The sequence below is a fragment of the Jaculus jaculus genome, chromosome 2 (assembly GCF_020740685.1).
Source record: "Jaculus jaculus isolate mJacJac1 chromosome 2, mJacJac1.mat.Y.cur, whole genome shotgun sequence".
Classification (NCBI taxonomy): domain Eukaryota; kingdom Metazoa; phylum Chordata; class Mammalia; order Rodentia; family Dipodidae; genus Jaculus; species Jaculus jaculus.
The window spans coordinates 9,079,215-9,098,746 of record NC_059103.1 but is presented as its reverse complement, the minus strand read 5'-3'; the positions used below and the strand labels follow the sequence as shown (position 1 = coordinate 9,098,746).

Here is a 19,532-nt window from a genome sequence, read left to right as displayed (position 1 = left end):
GGGATTAAAGGCGAGCTCCACCATGCCCGGCTAGCACAATTCTTTTTAAAACATGCAATGCCAGGCTGGAGAGGCAGCTCAGCAGTTAAGGTGCTTACCTGCAAAGCCTAAGGATCCAGGCTCGATTCTCCAGGACCCATGTAAAGACAGGTGCCCAGTGGTGCATGCATCTGGAGTTTGTTTGGAGAGGCTGGAGGCCCTGTTGCATACATGTTCTCTCTCTCTTCTATCTCCCTCTGCTGGCAAGTAAATAAATAAATGAAAACATGCAATGTCCCGTAATCCCATCACTTGAAGGCTGAGGCAGGAGGATCATTACAAGTTCAGGAGCAGTGCTGGCTATGTAGAGAGTACCAGGCTAACCTGGGTTGCAATGTGAAACCCCATTTGAAATAAACACACACACAAAAAAAAATCCATGGAATGTGATGAGAATTCTGCCATCTTGTGCCTGGAGTGGTTCAAGCCATCTGTTTGTGATGGTCCTGACAGGAGATAATTTTGCTGAAGCTTGAAGAACCACTGGATGTGTTGAGGATTCCCAGTATCCTCTGTGGCCTTACAATAGCCCAGACAAGGAGGAATAGTGTTTAGAAAGCAACAGCCCAAAGTCAGCACGCCTGTAAATCCCAGTACTCAGAAGACGAAGGCAAAAGTATCAAGGGTTCCAGGCCAACTTGGGCTACATAGTAAGACACTGGCTTAAGATAACAAATAAAATAAAATAAATAAAAAGGGCTGGGGAGATGGCTTAGCGGTTAAGGTGCATGCCTGCAAAACCTAAGGACCCCAGTTCAATTTTCCAGGTCCCACATAAGCCAGATGCACATGGTGGCACAAGTGTCCAGAGTTCATTTGCAGTGGCTGGAGGTCCTGGCGCGCCCATTCTCTCTCTCTCTCCTTTCTCTGTGTCTGTCTCAAATAAATAAATAAAAATAATTTTTTTAAAAAAAGATAACAATGGGATGGAGAGATGGCTTAGCGGTTAAGCGCTTGCCTGTGAAGCCTAAGGACCCCAGTTCGAGGCTTGATTCCCCAGAACACACGTTTAGCCAGATGCACAAGGGGGCACATGCGTCTGGAGTTCGTTTGCAGTGGCTGGAGGCCCTGGCACACCCATTCTCTCCCCCCCTCTCTCTCTCTATCTGGCTCTTTCTCTCTGTGTCTGTCACTTTCAAATAAATAAATAAAAATTTAAAAAGTAAATAAATAAAAAAGATAACAAAAAAGCAAAATAAAATAAATTAGAAAAGATGGAAGGGAGGAGGGTTGGAAGGAGAGAAGAAAGGAAGGGAGGAAGTAGTCGATCACACAGGTGCTGTGCACGCCTGTAGTCCCCATGCTGATGTGGGCAGAGACGGGAGGATCGCTGGGATTTGCTGCTCAGCCAGTCTGACTGAGACAAGCCGCAGCAGCTGGACATGGTGGCGCACGCATTTAATCCCAGCACTCGGGAGGTAGAGGAAGGGGAATTGCTGGGAGTTCAAGGCCACCCTAAGACTACATAGTGAATTCCAGGTCAGCATGGGCTAGAGTGAGACCCTCCCTCAAAAAAAAAAAAAACAGAACAATAAAAAAAAACCAGAAACTCCAGGTTCAGTGAAAGACTTCATCTCAAGGAAATACCACAGAAGTGTCATAGAGGAGGACGCCTGATGTTCTCTCTGTCCTCTGCATGTGTGCACAGTTGGCACTCTTCTGCACACACACGTGTGCATGCACCACACATGTAGCACATTCACACAAAATAATAAGGATTTTAATGTTGTTCTTTTGTATTTATTTGAGAGAGGCAGGGAGACACAGAGAGAGAGAGAAAGAAAGAGAGTGAGAGAGAGAGAGAGCATGGGCATGCCAGGGCCTCTAGCTACTGCAAATGAACTCCAGACACATACCTGTGCATCTGGCTTACATGAGTACTGGGGAATCGAACCTGAGTCCTTAGGCTTTCCAGGCAAATGCCTTAAACAGCTAAACCATCTCTCTAGTCCAAGAATTTTTAAAAAATATGTATTTATTTATTTATTTGACAGAGAAAGAGGGAGAGGGAGAGAGAGAATGGACACACCAGGGCCTCCAGCCACTGCAGATGATCTCCAGACATAAGTGCCCCCTTGTGCATCTGGCTAACGTGCGTCCTGGGGAATCAAACCTGGGTCCTCTGGCTTTGCAGGCAAGTGCCTTAACCGCTAAGCCATCTCTCCAGCCCTTGGTGCCATGTAAAGCCAGATGCACAAAGTACTGTATGCATCTGGAGTTCGTTTGCAGTGGCACTGGTGTACCCATATTCTCTCTCTTTCTCCTTGAAAATAATTTTTTAAATATTTTAACAAGATGTAATAGGGCTAGAGAGATGGCTTAGTGTTTAAGGCACTTACCTGCAAAGCCTAATAGCCTGGGTTTGATTCCCCGCTACCCCCTTAAAGCCAGACGCACAAAGTGGTGCATGCATCTGAAGTTGACAGCAGCTGGAGGCCCTGACATACCCATTCTCTCTATCTCTCTCTCTTTTCTCTATCTTTCTGTGCTTGCAAATACATAATTTTTTTAATGTGCAAAAAGTGGTGCAAACATCTGGCATTAGCCTGTAGTGGCAAGAGACCCTGGTGACATACACACACACATAAATATTAGAAAAAAGAAAACTATGACTTAATGTGTAAGCCGCCTCAGCATGTTGTGTGGAGGTGAAGCCCAGCCAGCGGCTCTGTAACAGCAAGGTTGATGGATTTGAATTCCTATTAATATTTGCCAATTACTATTCAGTTCATTTCTGATTACTCAAATTACTTACAACTTTGTGCACTTGTGTTTTTTGTTGTTTTGTTTGCTTGTGTGTTTGTTTGTTTTGGTGTGTTTTTTTGTTTTGTTTTGTCTTTCGAGGTAGAGTCTCACTTTAGCTCAGGCTGAACTAGAATTCACTATGTAGTCTCAAGGTGGCCACGAACTCATGGTGATACTCCTACCTCTGCCTCAGGAGTGCTGGAATAAAAGGCCTGCGCCTTTTCTTTTAATTTGTAAAAACATGTGGTAATTGTGCTTATATCACAGAGCTGTGGTAGGAGAAAATAAGTTAGTGTGTATCAAGTGCTTAGAACAGGACAGGCTCAGGACAGCTTCTGTTTGCTTTGCAGTATTAGTGATGGCTGGGCCCCTCCCCTGGGCGCTGTGAGAGCCGCTGTCCAAGGTACTGGAGTTTTGAGACTAGAAGTGGCTGGATTCTGTCTGTAGCAGCTCACTTTCTGCTGATAAAAGATGGGCATCAATAGCCTGATATGGCAATGCATTTCTGTAATCCCAGCACTCGGGAGGTGCAGGAAGAAGGGTCAGTGCTTCGAGGTCATCCTCAGCTACATAGTGGGTTTGAGTCCAGCCTGGATTACATGAAGCTGTTTTGAAAAGGGGTGGTGGGCAAAGGGGAGGGAAGTGGCTGGAAAGACGGTTCAGTGGTTAAAGGTACCCCAGCCCTACAAGGCAGTATCCACTAAGGAAAGCTCACTGTCTGCAAGTGGACTGAAGTGGACTTACTCTTTTTTTTTTTTTTTACGAGGTTAGGGTCTCACTCTAGCTCAGGCTGACCAGGAATTCACTCTGAAGTCCCAGGCTGACCTGAAACTCACAGTGATCCTCCTACCTCTGCCTCCCAAATGCTGGGAATAAAGGTGTGCGCCACCACACCTGGCTGATTTACTCTTCTCCGTCTGCCCCATCTAAGTGCCTCTGAGAACGGTTGACAAAAGGGCCTGGGGGCTGGGGCAAGATTGTGAAGAGAATCATAAGTATAATAAAACCTCTGATAAGGACAGGTGTCATCACCTTCTGTAACTGACTTTGCATTGGTTTATTAATTAATCCAGCCTATCCTATTCTTGCAATCCTTTCTCCACTCAAAACAGGTGGTTTTTTTGTTTTATTTTTCAAGGTAGGGTTTGCTCTCACCCAGACGGACCTGGAACTCACTATGTAATCTCAGGGTGGCCTTGAACTCACTGCAATCCTCCTACCTCTGCCTCCTGAAGGCTAGGATTAAAGGAGTGTGCCACCACTCCTGGCTCAGAACAAGTTTTTCTTTTCTTCCTTCTTCCTCCCCACCCCTTTCTGCTACTATTATTATTGTTTGTTATTGTTATTAGTATGCGAGAAACAGAGAAAGAGGGAGGGAAGAGGGGGAGTGCCAGTTCTTTCAGCGGCTGTGAACGAGCTCCAGATGCATGCCCCGCCTTGTGGCGCATGTGCAACATTGTGCACTGGTCATCTGGCTATGTGGGACCTGGAGGTTCTACCATGCATCTTGGGCTTCACAGGCAAGCGACGGAACTGCTAAGCCATCTCTCCAGCAGTCTTCTTCTTCTTAATGCATTCATTATTTATTTTCAAGAAGAGAGAGACTTCACCAGGGCCTCTTGCCACATGAGCTATTTGGTGCATCTGGCTTTACAGAGGTACTGGGGAACTAAACCAGGAACAGGAGGCTTTGAAAGCAAATCCCTTTCACCATTGAGCCATCACCCCGCCCACCTTTCTTCTCCTTCCTCTTCTTTTACGATTTTAAAAGCATATTTATGAAGAGCAAAACTGGAAGACAAAAACAACTAGAAAAGGGAACATTATACATTATGCTTTGTCTGTAACTTTGGGAAGGCTTGCATGTAAGTGATGCACATTTCACTGGAATTGAAACAGTTCTTCCAGTCTGGAAGAGGCTGGCTGTGGTACCACTTCTCATCCTCAGCTGTGACTGGGCAATGTCCACAAGTGCACTTTGAATTTTTCCAGAAGCATGTCTCCTCCAGACACGTGGTAGCTTCATGGTTTTCCTCTTCCAGCTTGTATAAGCTGGCAGCCTGTAAAGCAGCTGCAGACTCCTCACTGGGTAAGGAATCTATCAAAACATCAGTGTCCTTTGCTGTCCATGCGATCAGTGCTGCAAAGAGCTGGGCATTCACTTCTCTAGGATTGGCTGGTTGGTCTTTGTTGATTGCTGTTTGAATGTTACTAAAGGAGGCAGGAGGACCACATTGTTGCCACACTCCAGTGGCACTACAAAACTGATCTGCAAACTTGAGCAAAAGGAAAAAAAAAAAATCAGAGTTAGGAAAGACTTATCAGGGTTGGGGAGATGGTTCAGGGGATAAAGCTCTTACCCTGTCCTTCACAATACAGCTTTTCAACACACTCTGCAATGACAGTTGATGGCCCAGTTTATGTGCTAGTCACTTAATTTTCCTAATAATCGCTTTTTAAAATATTTTATTTGAGCTGAGCATGGTGGTGCACGCCTTTAATCCCAGAACTTGGGAGGCAGAGGTAGGAGGATCACTGAGAGTTTAGGCTATCCTGAGAATAAACAGTGAATTCCAGGTCAGCCTGAGCTATAATGAGACCTTGCCTCAAAAAAAAAAAAAAAAAATAAATAAATAAATGCTAATAAAAACTAAAAAAATAAGAAAAACAAAAATATATACATATATATTATATACTAATTGACTGCTGGGCATGGTGGCACATGCCTTTAATCCCAGCACTCAGGAGGCAGAGGTAGGATGGCTGTGAGTTTGAGGCCACCCTGAGACTACACAGTGAATTCCAGGTCAGCCTGAGCTAGAGAGAAACCCTACCTTGAAAAAAAAAAAATCCAAAAAATTATTTATTTGTTTATTTGAGAGAAAGTGGCAGAGAGAATGGACATGTCAGGGGCTTTAGCCACTACAAATGAACTCCAGACACATACGCCACCTTGTGCAACTAGCTTTTGTGAGTCCTAGGGAATTGAACCTAGGTCCTTTGGCTTCACAGCCAAAGGCCTTAACCACTAAGCCATCTCTGCAGCCCCTATTTCTTTCTCTTTTTTTCTCAATATTTTGTTTTTTCAAGGTAGGGTCTCACTCTAACCAAGGCTGACCTGGAATTCACTATGTAATCTCAGGCTGGCCTTTCTTCTTTTTTATTTATTTGAGAGAGGAACAGAATGGACACACCAGAGCTTTCAGCTGCTGCAAATGAACTCTAGACGCGTGTGCCACCTTGTGCATCTGGCTTATGTGGGTTCTGGAGGATCAAACCTAGGTCCTTTTGCTTTTTAGGCATGTGCCTTAACTGCTAAGCCATCTCTCTAGCCCTCTCCTTCTCTTCCTCCTCCTTCTTGTTTTGAGAGTCTCACATAGCTCAGGCCGGCCTCAAATTCAAAATATAGCTAATGACATTGAATTCCTGATCCTCTGGCTATCTCCTGAGTGAGCCACCACTTTCAGCAAAAAAATGGTTACTTGAAAACTAGTGAGGTTATGCTGTTTGAGCTTAACAAAAAACTTCTTCAGGAGTTGGGGAGATGGTTCTGTGGGTAAGCACACTTGTTACTCAAGCATAAGGGCATGAGTTCAATCTCCAGCACATACATAAAAAGCCAGGCATGGGCACACATGCCTGTAACTCTAGTCTGCAGGGGTTGGAAACAGGACAACCACTGGGATTTGCTGGTCAGCCAGCCTGACCTAAGATGGCAGCTCCAGATTGAGAGAGATGTCCAGTCTCAAAGAAACGCTGTGGACCTCTGTTCACATGAACATGGGTATGTGTATATCTACACACAGGTGTGCATCCACTATACCTGACACACACCATGCATACAATCTTGAGAAACTTTCCCTGACCAAAAGTAATCAACACTTCTCTCACGTCTGGTCTTTATCCCTTCCTGAGCCTTAATTTATAGCCACTTTTTTTTTTTTTTTTTTTTTTTGAGACAAAGGCTCAACTGTAACCCATTCTGACCTGACCAAGCTGGCCTTGAACTCACGGTGCTCTGCCTGCCTCAGCCTCCCAAGTGCTGGAATTGCAGACATGAGCCACCATGCCGTTTAACCAAATTTATAACTGTTAGGTTGCTATTATTGGTGTTTACTTGTCTGTCTCTTGCATAGGACGTATCTTCATGTAGGACAGGGGTTTGTCTAGCTTGCTCACTGTTGTATCCCACGACTTAGTACAGTGCTAGAGACATGACAGCTATTGAATACCCACTGAATAAATACACAAATGAGCTGGGCACGGTGGCACACGCCTTTAATCCCAGCACTCAGCACTCTGGAGGTAGAGGTGGGAGGATCGCAGTGAGTTCGAGGCCAACCTGAAACTACATAGTGAATTTCAGATCAGCTAGGGCTAGAGAAAGTCTCTACCTCAAAAAAAAAAAAAAAAAAAAGTGAATGAGAGTAAGACCTAGTCTCAAACACATAAAACAAGGCCTGGCATTGTAGCACACACCTTTAATCCCAGCACTTGGGAGGCAGAGGTAGGAGGATCGTTGCGAGTTCGAGGTCACCCTGAGACTACATAGTGAATTCCAGGTCAGTCTGGGCTAGAGTGAGACCCTACCTCTGGGAAAAAAAAAAAAGTGAATGAATGAAAGCCAGGTAATTAAGGGGTCACCTGTTCCCTGCACCTACTCAGCAATTTACATGCTAGGAGAAATGCACTGGTGAGTGTTCCTCTGTTGGAGCTTCTGGTTAGCAAACTCTCGTGTTTTATATTTACATTAGGACAGTGTGGCTTACCGTGCAGAACCTATTTTTATTTTGCAGGATCCTAAACAAGAATATTCTTGCATCTTACTGAGGCCCATGGAGGATGCACAGAGCTGAGCTATGCTTGGTCCCAGTTCTGTGGCAGAGACAGGGATAATGGCAATGGCAAAGGCACTGTGTCCAGTCCTGGGAAAGCTGGAAGTGGCAAGCCTTGCCTGCACTGACTGATTGAAAGGGTCCCCTGGGCCTCTTGGTCTCCAGTCCCTGTCTGGGCTCACTGGTGCACAGCCGACTCCTTATCTTCAAACACCAATTCCAGTGGTGGGCTATTCCCAGATCTCTTCTCCCCTTCTCTGATCACCAGAAAAGGGGCTCCATGACCCGGCACGATCACATCGGCAATGCCCAGAATCCTCATCCGGCTCCGCTGCTGGGCCACCGTATCTTCGCTCAACGACTGCCACGAGTCCTCGTCTCCTTGCCGCTCGAACACATCTCCCGCCACCACCACGGTGCCCAGGCTCGTGCCCTCCACCACCACGCTCACGTCCCGCTGGCCCCCGTGACCTGGCGTGGCCCACACCTGCAGCCCGGCTCCCAGGACCAGAGGTTGCTCTTCGCACAGCCCATGCGATAGGTAGAGACCCCCGGGGAGGCAGAAGTCGTGGGAGACCAGCAGGGCAGCCTCCGGGAAAAGTCCCAAGTTCCCGATGTGATCCGAGTGTCCGTGGGTCCCCACCACCAGCGTCACGTCGTCGGGGCGCACGCCCTGCCCGGCCAGAGCCTCCAGCAGCGCCTCGCGAGCCCAGGGCCCCCCGGTGTCCACGAGGATGGGGCCACGGGCCGCCTCCTCCAGGGCCTTCTGGGCGCCGCCGTCCGCCGGAAGGGACCGTGGCCCGCGCGAGGCCGGAGCCCAGGCCCGGGGCAGGACGAGGGTCACCGAGCCGTCGGCGCGCACGGCGTCGCCCAGCCCCGCCGGGCCCGAGTAGCCGCGCAGCAGCACCACCACGGAGTAGGCGCGGCCGGCCGTCGGCAGCGGGGCGTCCCTGCTCAGAGCCTCGGTCCTCACCGCGGGGCGGCTCATGGCGGGGGCGGTTGGGCTGAGCAAAAAAGGAACAGGGCTGTGGGCGCCTGCGGCGTCTCTCCCGTTCCCACAGCTCGCCTCGCCGTCACCCAAGGGACGCTCTCCAGAAGTCCCGCCCCTCCCGCCCTCAACCCCCTGCCCAAGATGGTGGCGATCCCGCCCTTCCGCGGCGTTTTCGACCCGGGCCTGTTAGTATCGTGATGCGTCCTCGCGCGTTCAAAGATTTCCCTTTTCCCTCCCGTTTTCCCTCCTTCTCGTCTTATCCGTTGTCCACCTTGGACCTAGGTCGGGTCACCACTTTAGTTCTTTATTCAGGGGGGGAAGAAACACCGCAGAAGTCAGGAAGGCGTGAGTTTTGTCCTCTACGAGATCCCGTAAGCCCAACGATGGTGGCCGAAGCAGGCCACGCAGTGTAACTTTTTTTTTTTTTTTTTCCTTCCGGCGTATACAGCAGCCTGTGCAGCTGGGAGCTGCACAGAAGCCGGGGAGCTTCTCTGCATTTCTGTTCCGCTGACTCCTGCCAGAGTCCTAGGGCTGCAGAATTGCAGAAGACCATTGTAAATGTCCCTGACTCATCTCTCCCGGTCCCCTTCCTCCCACCTGTTCTTGTCTAGAAGGTTCTTGGAACCGCCTCCTATTCTGGTAATTGATTACACCTGGGCGGAGAATGCCACCTCCATCACACCACCCAAGGCCCTTTCCTTGCGGGGCAGTTTCCCTTAAGTCGTAACCCTGCCCCCCCCCCTTTAGTCGGTGTTTCCGAGGACCTCTCTCTCCCCATCGCTTCAGCATCCGCCAGTTTCTCCTGGCACTAAAATAAAAGTTTCTGGGCTCAAAAAAGTTTATCTTACTCCCCTATGTCGATTCCAGAGCCTGACAGCCATTAGTGACTAACAGGACAGCCGCCAAGGCTCCACTGGATGCTTCGACATCTACCAGCCATATGTGCACGTATAAAACCAGTTCCAGGGCTGGAGAGAAGGCTTAGCGGCTAAGCGCTTGCCCGTGAAGCCTAAGGACCTCGGTTCGAGGCTCGATTCCCCAGGACCCCACGTTAGCCAGATGCACAAGGGGGCGCACGCATCTGCAGTTCCTTTACAGTGGCTGGAGGCCCGGACGCGCCCATTTTCTCTGTATATCTGCCTCCTTCTCTCCCTGTCTCACTTTCAAATAAATAAAATAATTTAAAAACTAGATCCAGCTGGTATCGTGTTTGTTTGTTTTTTTTAAAGGTTGGGGCTACTACGCTTATGCCAGAACTTGGGAGACAGAAGTAGGAGGATCGCTGTGAGTTCAGGGTCAGCCTGAGACTACATAGTGAGTTCCAGGTCAGCCTAGGCCAGAGCGAGATCTTACCACACACACACACACACACACACACACACAATATATATATATATATATATATATATATATATATATATATATATATATATATATATGTTTGCAGAGGCTGGAAGCCCTGGCGCGCCCATTCTCTTTCTCTCCATCTGTCTTTCTCTCTGTGTCTGTCGCTCTCAAAAATTACACACACACACACACACACACACACAGAATAGCTTCATCACTTCTCACTATAGAGGAACTGGACCACTGGATTGGGACCATCACTCTGCGGCACTCGATCTCCATCTGCCCATTCTGCTGTCCCCGAACAAGATGCCACTGCGGAGGTGGCGGCGAAGACCCCGCCCCCCGACCACTTCCGGTTCCCTCGCGTTTGCACGGTGGAGCCGCGCGGTCGGGCTCGGTCTGCGGAGGCCCCGCCCCCTCTGCCTTCACATCCCCTCCCGCCCGCTCCTGTTAGCTCGCGTGAGGCCACAGAATTCATAAAATATTTTTTCTTGGGGGGGGGGGGGCTGGAGAGATGGCTTAGCGGTTAAGCGCTTGCCTGTGAAGCCTAAGGACCCTGGTTCGAGGCTCGATTCCCCAGGACCCACGTTAGCCAGATGCACAAGGGGACACGCGTCTGGAGTTCGTTTGTAGTGGCTAGAGGCCCTGGCGCGCCCATTCTCTCTATCTGCCTCTTTCTGTCTCTGTCACTCTCAAATAAATAAATAAAAATAAACAAAAAAATTAAAAATAAATATTTAGTTTTAAAAAGCACACAAGGTTGAACACTGGGCGTGGTGTGGGGTAAGAGGATGCGATGTTGAGGCCAGTGCAGGGCTAGAGTTTCAGGTCCGCCTGGGCTTAGAGACCCTACCTTGAAAACGCCAATAAATACATGAATAAGGTTGAGAACAAGGCAACTGAAGAAAGCACACAACAATGACCTCTGACCTCCACACACCCACACCCATCATACATACACATGCAAAAACGACAACAACAAAAAAAAACTAAGGTTTTAAAAACTAAAAAATAAGTTTAATAGCAATATAGAAAATTTGGCACCTGTGAAATTCATATGAAGTAAACCAAGTATCTACCCCACCTGAGAGCAGTGCTTCACCACCACGCATCACCCACATCCAGTGTCCTGCCTCACACAGAGCTTTGCTGGTAGGCAGCTTCCTGGCTGCAGGCTGTTGAAAATGTCAGTTCTAGCCTTTTCTTTTTCTTTTGTGAGACAGAATGTCATGTAGCCCCGGCTGGCCTCAATCTTGCTTTGTTGCTGAGGATGGCCTTGAACTCCTGATCCTTCTGCCTCCACCTCGAATTCTGGGATTACAGGCCTGCACCACCATGCTGTTTTATGCTCTGCTGGGGACTGAATCTAAGGCTTTGTGCATGCTAGGCAAGCTCTCACCAACTGATTCACACCCTGGCCCCCATAACCTCTCATAAAGGTCTAAGAAAATAGACCTCTTTCATCGCACCATCCAGCTCCATGCCGCTGGGTGACAGGTGAGAACCAGCTAGAGGTATTTGCAGAGGAAAGCTTCAATACTGTCAACACACACACACACACACACACACACACACACACACACACACACGTATCAACTTAAGAAGCTAGATATGGCTCACCTATAGAAGCAGGACAGCCACCTACTCTCCCACAATTCTTGCTGCAGTCACGCAACCCTGTATCTACAAGATCCTGCCCGAGACCATATGGAGAGGAGTTATACACCCTAGGATGAGGTCACTCACAAGTACCCTTATAGCTGTGGGGGCAGGGAGATCTCAGACTTTAAGGGGGTTCTCTGGGACCCCTGCTGGGGGCTCAAAGGCAAGGGTCACAGCTCTTCTGGGTCATGCTTGGGGTCTTCTGTTGTCCTGGTCATCCCTTCTTCTTCCTCCTCCTGCTCCTTCTCTTGCCCACCTCCGATCTTCTCCTGTTCAGTCCAAGTTTCCTGGAGACAAGCTAGGTAGGGTGAGAGAAAACAATTTAAATATTGGTTCTGGGCATAGGAGAGGCTGTGGCCTGGCAGGAGGGGAGTCTGACCTTCACACTTACAAGTTTCAGAGGCTGGGAGCACATGACCTTCACAGAGAAAATGCTGTAGGGGCTGCTCCTGGTGGTGGAAGTACCAGTCTCCCACGACATCTTCAAATTCCTCCAGCATCATCTCGCACTGGTGGAGAGGAAGGGCAGGAGGAGTACCTGCTCTGTTGGGCTAGGAAAGACCTCTGTCTTCCTAGTCCAGCTGACTGACCTTGGAGAGGCAGGAAGCCATAGATTAAGCTTGACTGTTGGATGTGTGATTTTTCTTCAACAAGCACTGACTAATGTCTACTCTGTTACATAGTTTAGTAAACTCTGAGTCTCAATGCCTTTGCTTGCAAAACAGAAACTGGGCCTGGGGCAATGGTGCACACCTTTAGTCCTAGCACTTGGGAAGCTGAGACAGGAGGATCACTGTGAGTTTGAGGCCAACCTGGGGCTACAAAGTGAGCTCTGGGTCAGCTTGGGCTCGAGTGGGACCCTGCCTCGAAAACAACAATAATAAAATAAATAGAATTGGGTTATCTTCCTACCACCTAAGCCTGTGGTGAAGGTAAAATGAGGAAGTACTTGGAAAGCGTGTGGCCCACAATCCTGGACATAGGTGCTCAGCAAGCACTGGTGAGACAGTATTCGCTTCCAGGTTTTGTTTGGTTTTTCGAGGTAGGATCTCACTCTAGTCCAGGCTGACCTGGGATTCACTAGTCTCAGGGTGGCCTCAAACTCAAGATGATTCACCTACCTCTGCCTCCTGAGTGCTGGAATTAAAGGCGTGCACTAGTCTTGAACTCATGGTGATCCTCCTACCTACCTCAGCCTCTTGTGCTGGGAATATAGAGGTGTGAGCCATCACATCTAGTGTTAGTTTTTTGAGGCAAGCTCCACAGACTGGCTCCCCCCCCCATGAAAGAGAGAGAGAAAGAGAGAGAGAGAGAGCAAGAGAGAGAATTGGTGTGCCAGGGCCTCCAGCTACTGGAATCAAATTCCAGAAGTATGTGTCACCTTGTGCATCTGACTTACATGGGATCTGGAGAGTTGAACCTCAGGCTTTGCAGACAAGCGCCTTAACTACTAAGCCATCTCTCCAGCCTATTTGTTTGTGTTTTTACACATCCATATGTATTTGTGTGTGTACATATGGAGGATAACTACAAGTGTCATTCCTCAGGAACACCACCCACCTTTAAAAAAAAAATTGTTGATTAGCCAGGCGTGGTAGAGCACGCCTTTAATCCCAGCCCTCGGGAGGCAGAGGCAGGAGGATTACTGTGAGTTCGAGGCCACCCTGAGACTACGTAGTGAATTCCAGGTCAGCCTGAGCTAGAGTGAGAACCTACCTTGAAAAAACAAGATAAAATAAAATAAAATAAATGTTTATTTTTTTAGTTTTTTGTTTATTTTTACTTATTTATTTGAGAGCGACAGACAGAGAGAGAAAGAGGTAGAGAGAGAGAGAGAGAGAGAGAGAGAGAGAGAGAGAATGGGCATGCCAGGGCCTCCAGCCACTGCAAACGAACTCCAGATGCATGTGCCCCCTTGTGCATATGGCTAACGTGGGTCCTGGGGAATCAAGCCTTGAGCCAGGGTCCTCAGGCTTCACAGGCAAGCGCTTAACCGCTGAGCCATCTCTCCAGCCCAAAATAAATGTATATTTACTTGAGAGATTAGAAGAGAGAAAAAAAGAACACGGGTACACCACGGCCTCTTGCCACTGCAAATAAGCTCCAGACCCAGGTGCCACTTTGTGTACTTAGTTTTACATGGGTACTGGGGAATCAAACCCAGGCTAGCAGGCTTTGGAATCAAGTGCCTTTAACCACTGAGCCATCTCTCCAGCCCCCATCTACCTTCTTTGAAATAGGGTTGATCACTGGTCAGGCTAGATTTGCTGGGCATTGAGCCCCAAAAACCTTCCCATCTCTTCCCCTGCCTGCACTAAGATTACAAGTGTGTACTAACCTCCACCAACATTTTTTTTTTTTTTTTTTTGAGGTAGGGTCTCACTCTAGCCCAGGGTGACCTGGAATTCACTATGGAGTCTCAGGGTGGCCTCGAACTCACGGCAATTCTCCTATCTCTGCCTCTCGAGTGCTGGGATTAAAGGCGTGCGCCACCATGCGTACCTTCCACCAGAATTTTTATGTGGGTTCTGGGGAACAAACTCTGGTCCTCATGCTTGCAAGGCAAGCACTTTATCCTTTTCTGACTAAGCTATAGCTTACCAACCCCTCCGATATTACTTTTAAATATACTTTGGGGCCTACTTTAATCAATGGCACAGTCCTTAGTCTGGCTCTTCTGGCTCAGAAGTGGACATCCCCTACATCAAATCACACACCTACATCTTCCCTCAGGTTCCCTTCTCACCTCCCTGGACAGTGTGGTAGCTTGGCCTACCTGTTTCTTGAGGAATGAGACCTCCACACTAGGCTCATCCCACAGCTCCAGGGGGATTCCCAGATCCACTTTCACTCCCTTCTGCACCAGGCCTTTCAGTGTTGCCATGGTCTGACTCTGACCCTGAGGGGTGGAAATTTGGTATTAGCCCAGCCCATCACCCCCCCTCTTCCTTTTCCACTCCACCACATCAGCTTTACAACTGCCGGAGACTCAGGTGAGTCCCACGATCTCAGGATGCAGAAGTCTGACTGTAACAAGGGAACATTCCAGATTTGGGGTTGGCAGGGAGATAGCCAGATATCCCTTGAGGACCTGGTATATGGATCACTGTGTAGGAGAAGTGGGGTCCTTCCTAGGGAAGGATCTGACCTTGGCATATCTCAGTGATCCTTTGTGCTCAGCATGGACACTGTAATCCAGGATCCGCTCACACACGTCCTCCATAGCCTCTTCCAGCCTGGTCTCACTGAGGGAAGAGTGGAAATAAAGACTCTTTGAGGACTGGAAAGACAGCTTAGTGGTTAAGGTGCATGCCTGTGAACCTAAAAACCCAGGTTCGATTCTCCAGGTGCCACATAAGCCAGAGGCACATGATGGCACATGTATCTGAAGTTCATTTGCAGTGGCTGGAGGCCCTAGTGTGCCCATTCTTACTCTCACTCTCTTCCTCTCTCCCCCTCTCTGTGTCTCTAATAAGTAAATAAATAAAATATTTTGGGGTGTTTTTTTTTAATTTATTTATTTGAGAGCGACAGAAACAGAGAGAAAGACAGATAGAGGGAGAGAGAGAGAATGGGCGCGCCAGGGCTTCCAGCCTCTGCAAACGAACTCCAGACGCGTGCGCCCCCTTGTGCATCTGGCCAATGTGGGACCTGGGGAACCGAGCCTCGAACCAGGGTCCTTAGGCTTCACAGGCAAGCGCTAAGCCATCTCTCCAGCCCAATATTTTTGGTTTTTTAAGGTAGGGTCTCACTCTAGCCCCAGGCTGACCTAGAATTCACTATGTAGTCTCAGGGTGGCCTCGAATTCACAGTGATCCTCCTACTTCTGCCTCCCGAGTGCTGGGATTAAAGGCATGCACCACCATACCCGGCTCAAGCAAATAAAATAAATTCTTTAAAAAAAAAGGGGGGGGGGCTCTTTGCTATTTCAAGAACTCTTATGGGTCCTTTTAGGGGGAGGGATGGAAGACAAACAAACAAACAAAAATACTCACGAAATGCTGTAAGGCACATGCCTCTTCCTCTTGCCTGTGTCTAGCACCTGCCCCAGCTCCAGCACCTCTCGTGACCGGCCAGTTTGACTCAGCTTCTCCTGTAGCTCCATGCTCAGCAGTTTACACACTGACAGAAGAGACGTCCAACGGGATGAACAAGACAAGTGAGGGCTGAGATGGAACCCACTTAGTAAAGCGCTTGCCTTGCAAGCATGAGGACCTGAATGCAAGCCCCAGAACCCATGTTTAAAAGCAAGGCATGAGGGCTGGAGAGATGGCTTAGCAGTTAAACGCTTGTCTGAGAAGCCTAAGGACCCTGGTTTGAGTCTCGATTCCCCAGGACCCACGTTAACCCGATGTACAAGGGGGCATATGCGTTTGTTTGCAGTGGCTGGAGGCCCTGGCGCACCCATTTTCTCTTTCTCTGCCTCTTTCTCTCTCTGTCGCTCTCAAATAAATAAAAATTAAAAAATATTTTCTTTAAAAAAAGCAGGGCATGGGCTGGAGAGGTGGCTTAGCAGTTAAGCGCTTGCCTGTGAAGCCTAAGGACCCCACTTCAAGGCTTGATTCCCCAGGACCCACATTAGCCAGATGCACAAGGTGGCGCACGCATCTGGAGTTTGTCTGCAGTGGCTGGAGGCCCTGGTGTACCCATTTTTTCTTTCCCTCTGCCTCTTTCTGTCTGTCACTCTCAAATAAATAAATAAAAATAAACAAAAAAAAGTTTTAAAGCAGGGCATGCAAAATACTTCTGCTTATGCCATTACACTGGTACTACCATCACTTTTTATTTACTTTTTTTATTGACAATTTCCATAGTTATATGCAATAACCCATGGCAATCCCCTCCCTCTTCCCACTTTCCCCTTTGTGGTGGTTTGATTCAGGTGTCCCCCATAAACTTAAGGGTTCTGAATGCTAGATTCCCAGCTGGTGGAAATTTGGGAATTAATGCCTCCTGGAGGGAGTGTATTGTTGGGGGCGGGCGGGCTTATGCGTGTTAAAGCCAGTGTCCCCTTGCCAGTGTTTGACACACTCCTGTTGCTGTTGATGTTGGCCAGGGGGTGATGTCCACCCTTTGCTCATGCTACTGTTTCCCCTGCCATCATGGAGCTTCCCCTTTGAGCCTGTAAGCCAGAATAAGACCTTTTCCCCACAAGCTGCTCATGGTTGGGTGATTTCTACCAGCAATGCCAACCTGACTGCAACACCCTTTGAAACTCCATTTTCCCTCATCTCCCCTCCCCCTCGCCATCAGTCTCTCTTTGACTTTGATGTCATGATCTTTTCCTCCTCTCATGATGGTCTTGTGTAGGTAGTGTCGGGCACTGTGCTCACACTTTTTTCAAGTTTCTCTTTTCAGATGTTGGCAATCACTGGGGTGACTCAAAACTCACTAAAGTACTCATAAGGGACAGTGGAGTGTTCAGCACTAACTAAGACCTCTATCACACCCCCCAAGACTCAGAGACCACTGCAGAAAAGGTGGCAGAAAGAATTTGAGAGCCAAGGCCGGGTATGGTGGTGCACGCCTTTAATCCCAGCACTCGGGAGGCAGAGGTAGGAGGATCGCCGTGAGTTCAAGGCTAGCCTGAGATTACATAGTGAATTCCAGGTCAGCCTGGGCCAGAGTGAGACTCTACCTCAAAAAGCAAAAAACAAACAAACAAAAAAGAATATGAGAGCCAAAGGGAAGAAATCAAAGACACAAAGTGTCTTAGGCATACATGACTTCACAGTGGCTAATGCTACCTATACAAGACCTGCTTAATAGGAGGGGGGAAAATGATAACATCAAAATAGAAGACAAACTAGTAGGAAGGAGAGGATTCAGTGGAGGAGGGATGGGAAGAGGAAAATGGAGGATTGTGGGAGGGGATGATGATCATGGTATATTGTCTATATTTACGAAAGTTGTCCATAAAAACTTTTTTTTAAAGCTTTCATCTACATATGCTAAAAAAAAAAAATAGCTGGGTGTGCAGGCACAGGCCTTTAATTCCAGCACTCAGGAGACTGGTGTAGGAGGGAGACTGAGGTAGGAAGGAGGCTGAGGTAGGATTGCTGAGTTCAAGGCCAGCCTGGGACTAAAGAGTGAATTTCAGGTCAGCCTGGACTTGAGTGAGACCCTACCTCAAACTCGCCCCTACCCCCACCAAAAAGGAAAGGAAGATGGGCTGAAGAGATGGCTTAGCAGTTAAGGCACTTGCCTACAAAGTCAAAGGTCCTAGGTTCAATTTCCCAGGACCCACATAAGCCAGATGCACAAAGTAGCTGATGTATCTGAAGTTCATTTGCAGTGGCTAGAGGCCCTGGTGTGCCCATTCTCTCTCTCCCTCTCTCTTAAATAACTAATGTTTTTTTTTTTTTTTTTTTTTTTTTAAGGAGGAGTAAGACATCCAAAGGAGGAAACCTTTAAGCTGGGCGTGGTGGCACCTGCCTTTAATCCCAGCACTTAGGAGGCAGAGGTAGGAGGATTACTGAGTTCAAGGCCACCATGAAACTACAGAGTGAGTTCTTGGTCAGCCTGGGCACGCCAATTCTTTCCTTTCTCTCTCTTTCTCTCTCTCTCTCTTTTTTGTTTTTGTTATTGTTTTTTGAGTTAGGATTTCACTCTAGCTCAGGCTCTCCTGGGATTCACTATGTAGTCTCAGGGTGGCCTCAAACTCACGGTGATCCTCCTACCTCTGCCTCACGAGTGCTGGGATTAAAGGCGGGTGCCACCACGCCCGGCCATAAATGTATTTTTTAATATTTTATTTATTTATTAGCGAGAGAAAGACGCAGATAAAATGGAAGCACCAGGGCCTCTAGCCACTGCAAACGAACTCCAGACACATGCACCACCTTGTGTATCTGGCTTACCTGGGACCTGGGGAATCAAACCTGGGTCCTTCGGCTTCACAGGCAAGCACCTTAACCTCTAAGTCATCTGCCTAGCCCTCATAAATATATATATTTTTAAAGAAAACGGGTTACCACAAGACACTCAATGCCCCGGTTCTCTCCCAATGGGGCTACACACTAATGCAGTCAGGGAAGACGCTGCTTGCATACATACACACACCCTGTGCGAAGCCTCACACTGATGGGTAAGCTCCAGTTGGTGGCCTCTCCACGTCTTGTTTATGAGCTTCAAGTGCTGAGTTACTCAACCTCAAACCCCCTAAGGGAGGGCATAGGGCCTGTAATTTGCAAGCGTCTCTGCTTGGGCGAGTCACAGGATGTCCACTCGATCAGAGTCTCACACCCCGCCCCTGCAGACTGTCTAGATTTAGGTCTGGTGGGTGACAGGAGGGAACTACCCTGAAGATGCTCAGAAGAGTTGGGTAGTTTAAGGTCGACGTCCTTTGAACTACAATTCCCACAATCCACTGGGGCACAAGCCGCCAAGAAGAAAAAGCGTGTTCCCCCTGGAAGTGTCCTGGGAAATGGAGTACCAGTTCCAGGGTGGCTTTATGCGTTCCCTCCCTCGTTCCCGTTCCACTTGTGCCACGCTCCAACAGAACATCCCTCGGGGTTTCTAGAAGGTTGAGTGACCCATCCATCATAGACCCCTCGGTCCAGACCAGAGGCAGGAGATCGAAGAGAGATGCAAACAGAAAACTTCCCCATCTAGATACCTTCACATTTACTAGGCAAACGTTCTGTGTCATCATCTTCCTCCTCTTTCGGCGCCCCAGCCCAAGCACCGTACGCCGCCAGAACAAGCAGCAATACTTCCAACCGCACAGGCCCCATGACCACACGCAGTGCACGAACAACCACCGTTTGCCTGTTCAAAACCAACTCCGCGAAGGAAGCGGGCGCTTTAAATTCAGGCGGGGTCGCCCGCCACCTCCTGGGAGGGAAATCCCGCCAGGCCGGTTTGGCGCATGCGCACAGTCATCCAGAAAGGGGTGGCGCCCCGGGCTT

General features: G+C 48.5%; 2 protein-coding genes across 4 annotated transcripts; both read right to left on the bottom strand.

Moving 5' to 3' along the window:
• Window positions 1-4,372: 4,372 nt before the first annotated feature.
• On the bottom strand, window positions 4,373-8,695 carry Mblac1 (metallo-beta-lactamase domain containing 1). The gene is made up of 2 exons (XM_004666219.2): window positions 7,554-8,695; window positions 4,373-5,060 (listed from the first exon to the last, which is right to left on the bottom strand). Exon 1 carries the CDS (start codon window positions 8,605-8,607, stop codon window positions 7,798-7,800), a length of 810 nt encoding a protein of 269 aa, XP_004666276.2. The 5' UTR covers window positions 8,608-8,695; the 3' UTR covers window positions 4,373-5,060; window positions 7,554-7,797.
• A 2,255-nt stretch (window positions 8,696-10,950) lies between these two features.
• On the bottom strand, window positions 10,951-19,488 carry Cnpy4 (canopy FGF signaling regulator 4). Of its 3 annotated transcripts, none has more exons than XM_004666320.2 (6): window positions 19,241-19,488; window positions 15,618-15,744; window positions 14,771-14,867; window positions 14,399-14,521; window positions 12,014-12,131; window positions 10,951-11,920 (listed from the first exon to the last, which is right to left on the bottom strand). In XM_004666320.2, the coding sequence occupies exons 1-6, from the start codon at window positions 19,356-19,358 to the stop codon at window positions 11,793-11,795; spliced, it is 711 nt and encodes a 236-aa protein (XP_004666377.1). In that variant the 5' UTR covers window positions 19,359-19,488; the 3' UTR covers window positions 10,951-11,792. The 3 variants fall into 3 exon arrangements, with proteins under 3 accessions (XP_004666377.1, XP_044999452.1, XP_044999453.1); XM_045143517.1 differs by lacking the exon at window positions 19,241-19,488 and adding an exon at window positions 18,685-19,159; XM_045143518.1 differs by lacking the exon at window positions 19,241-19,488 and adding an exon at window positions 18,679-18,698.
• Window positions 19,489-19,532: the final 44 nt, after the last annotated feature.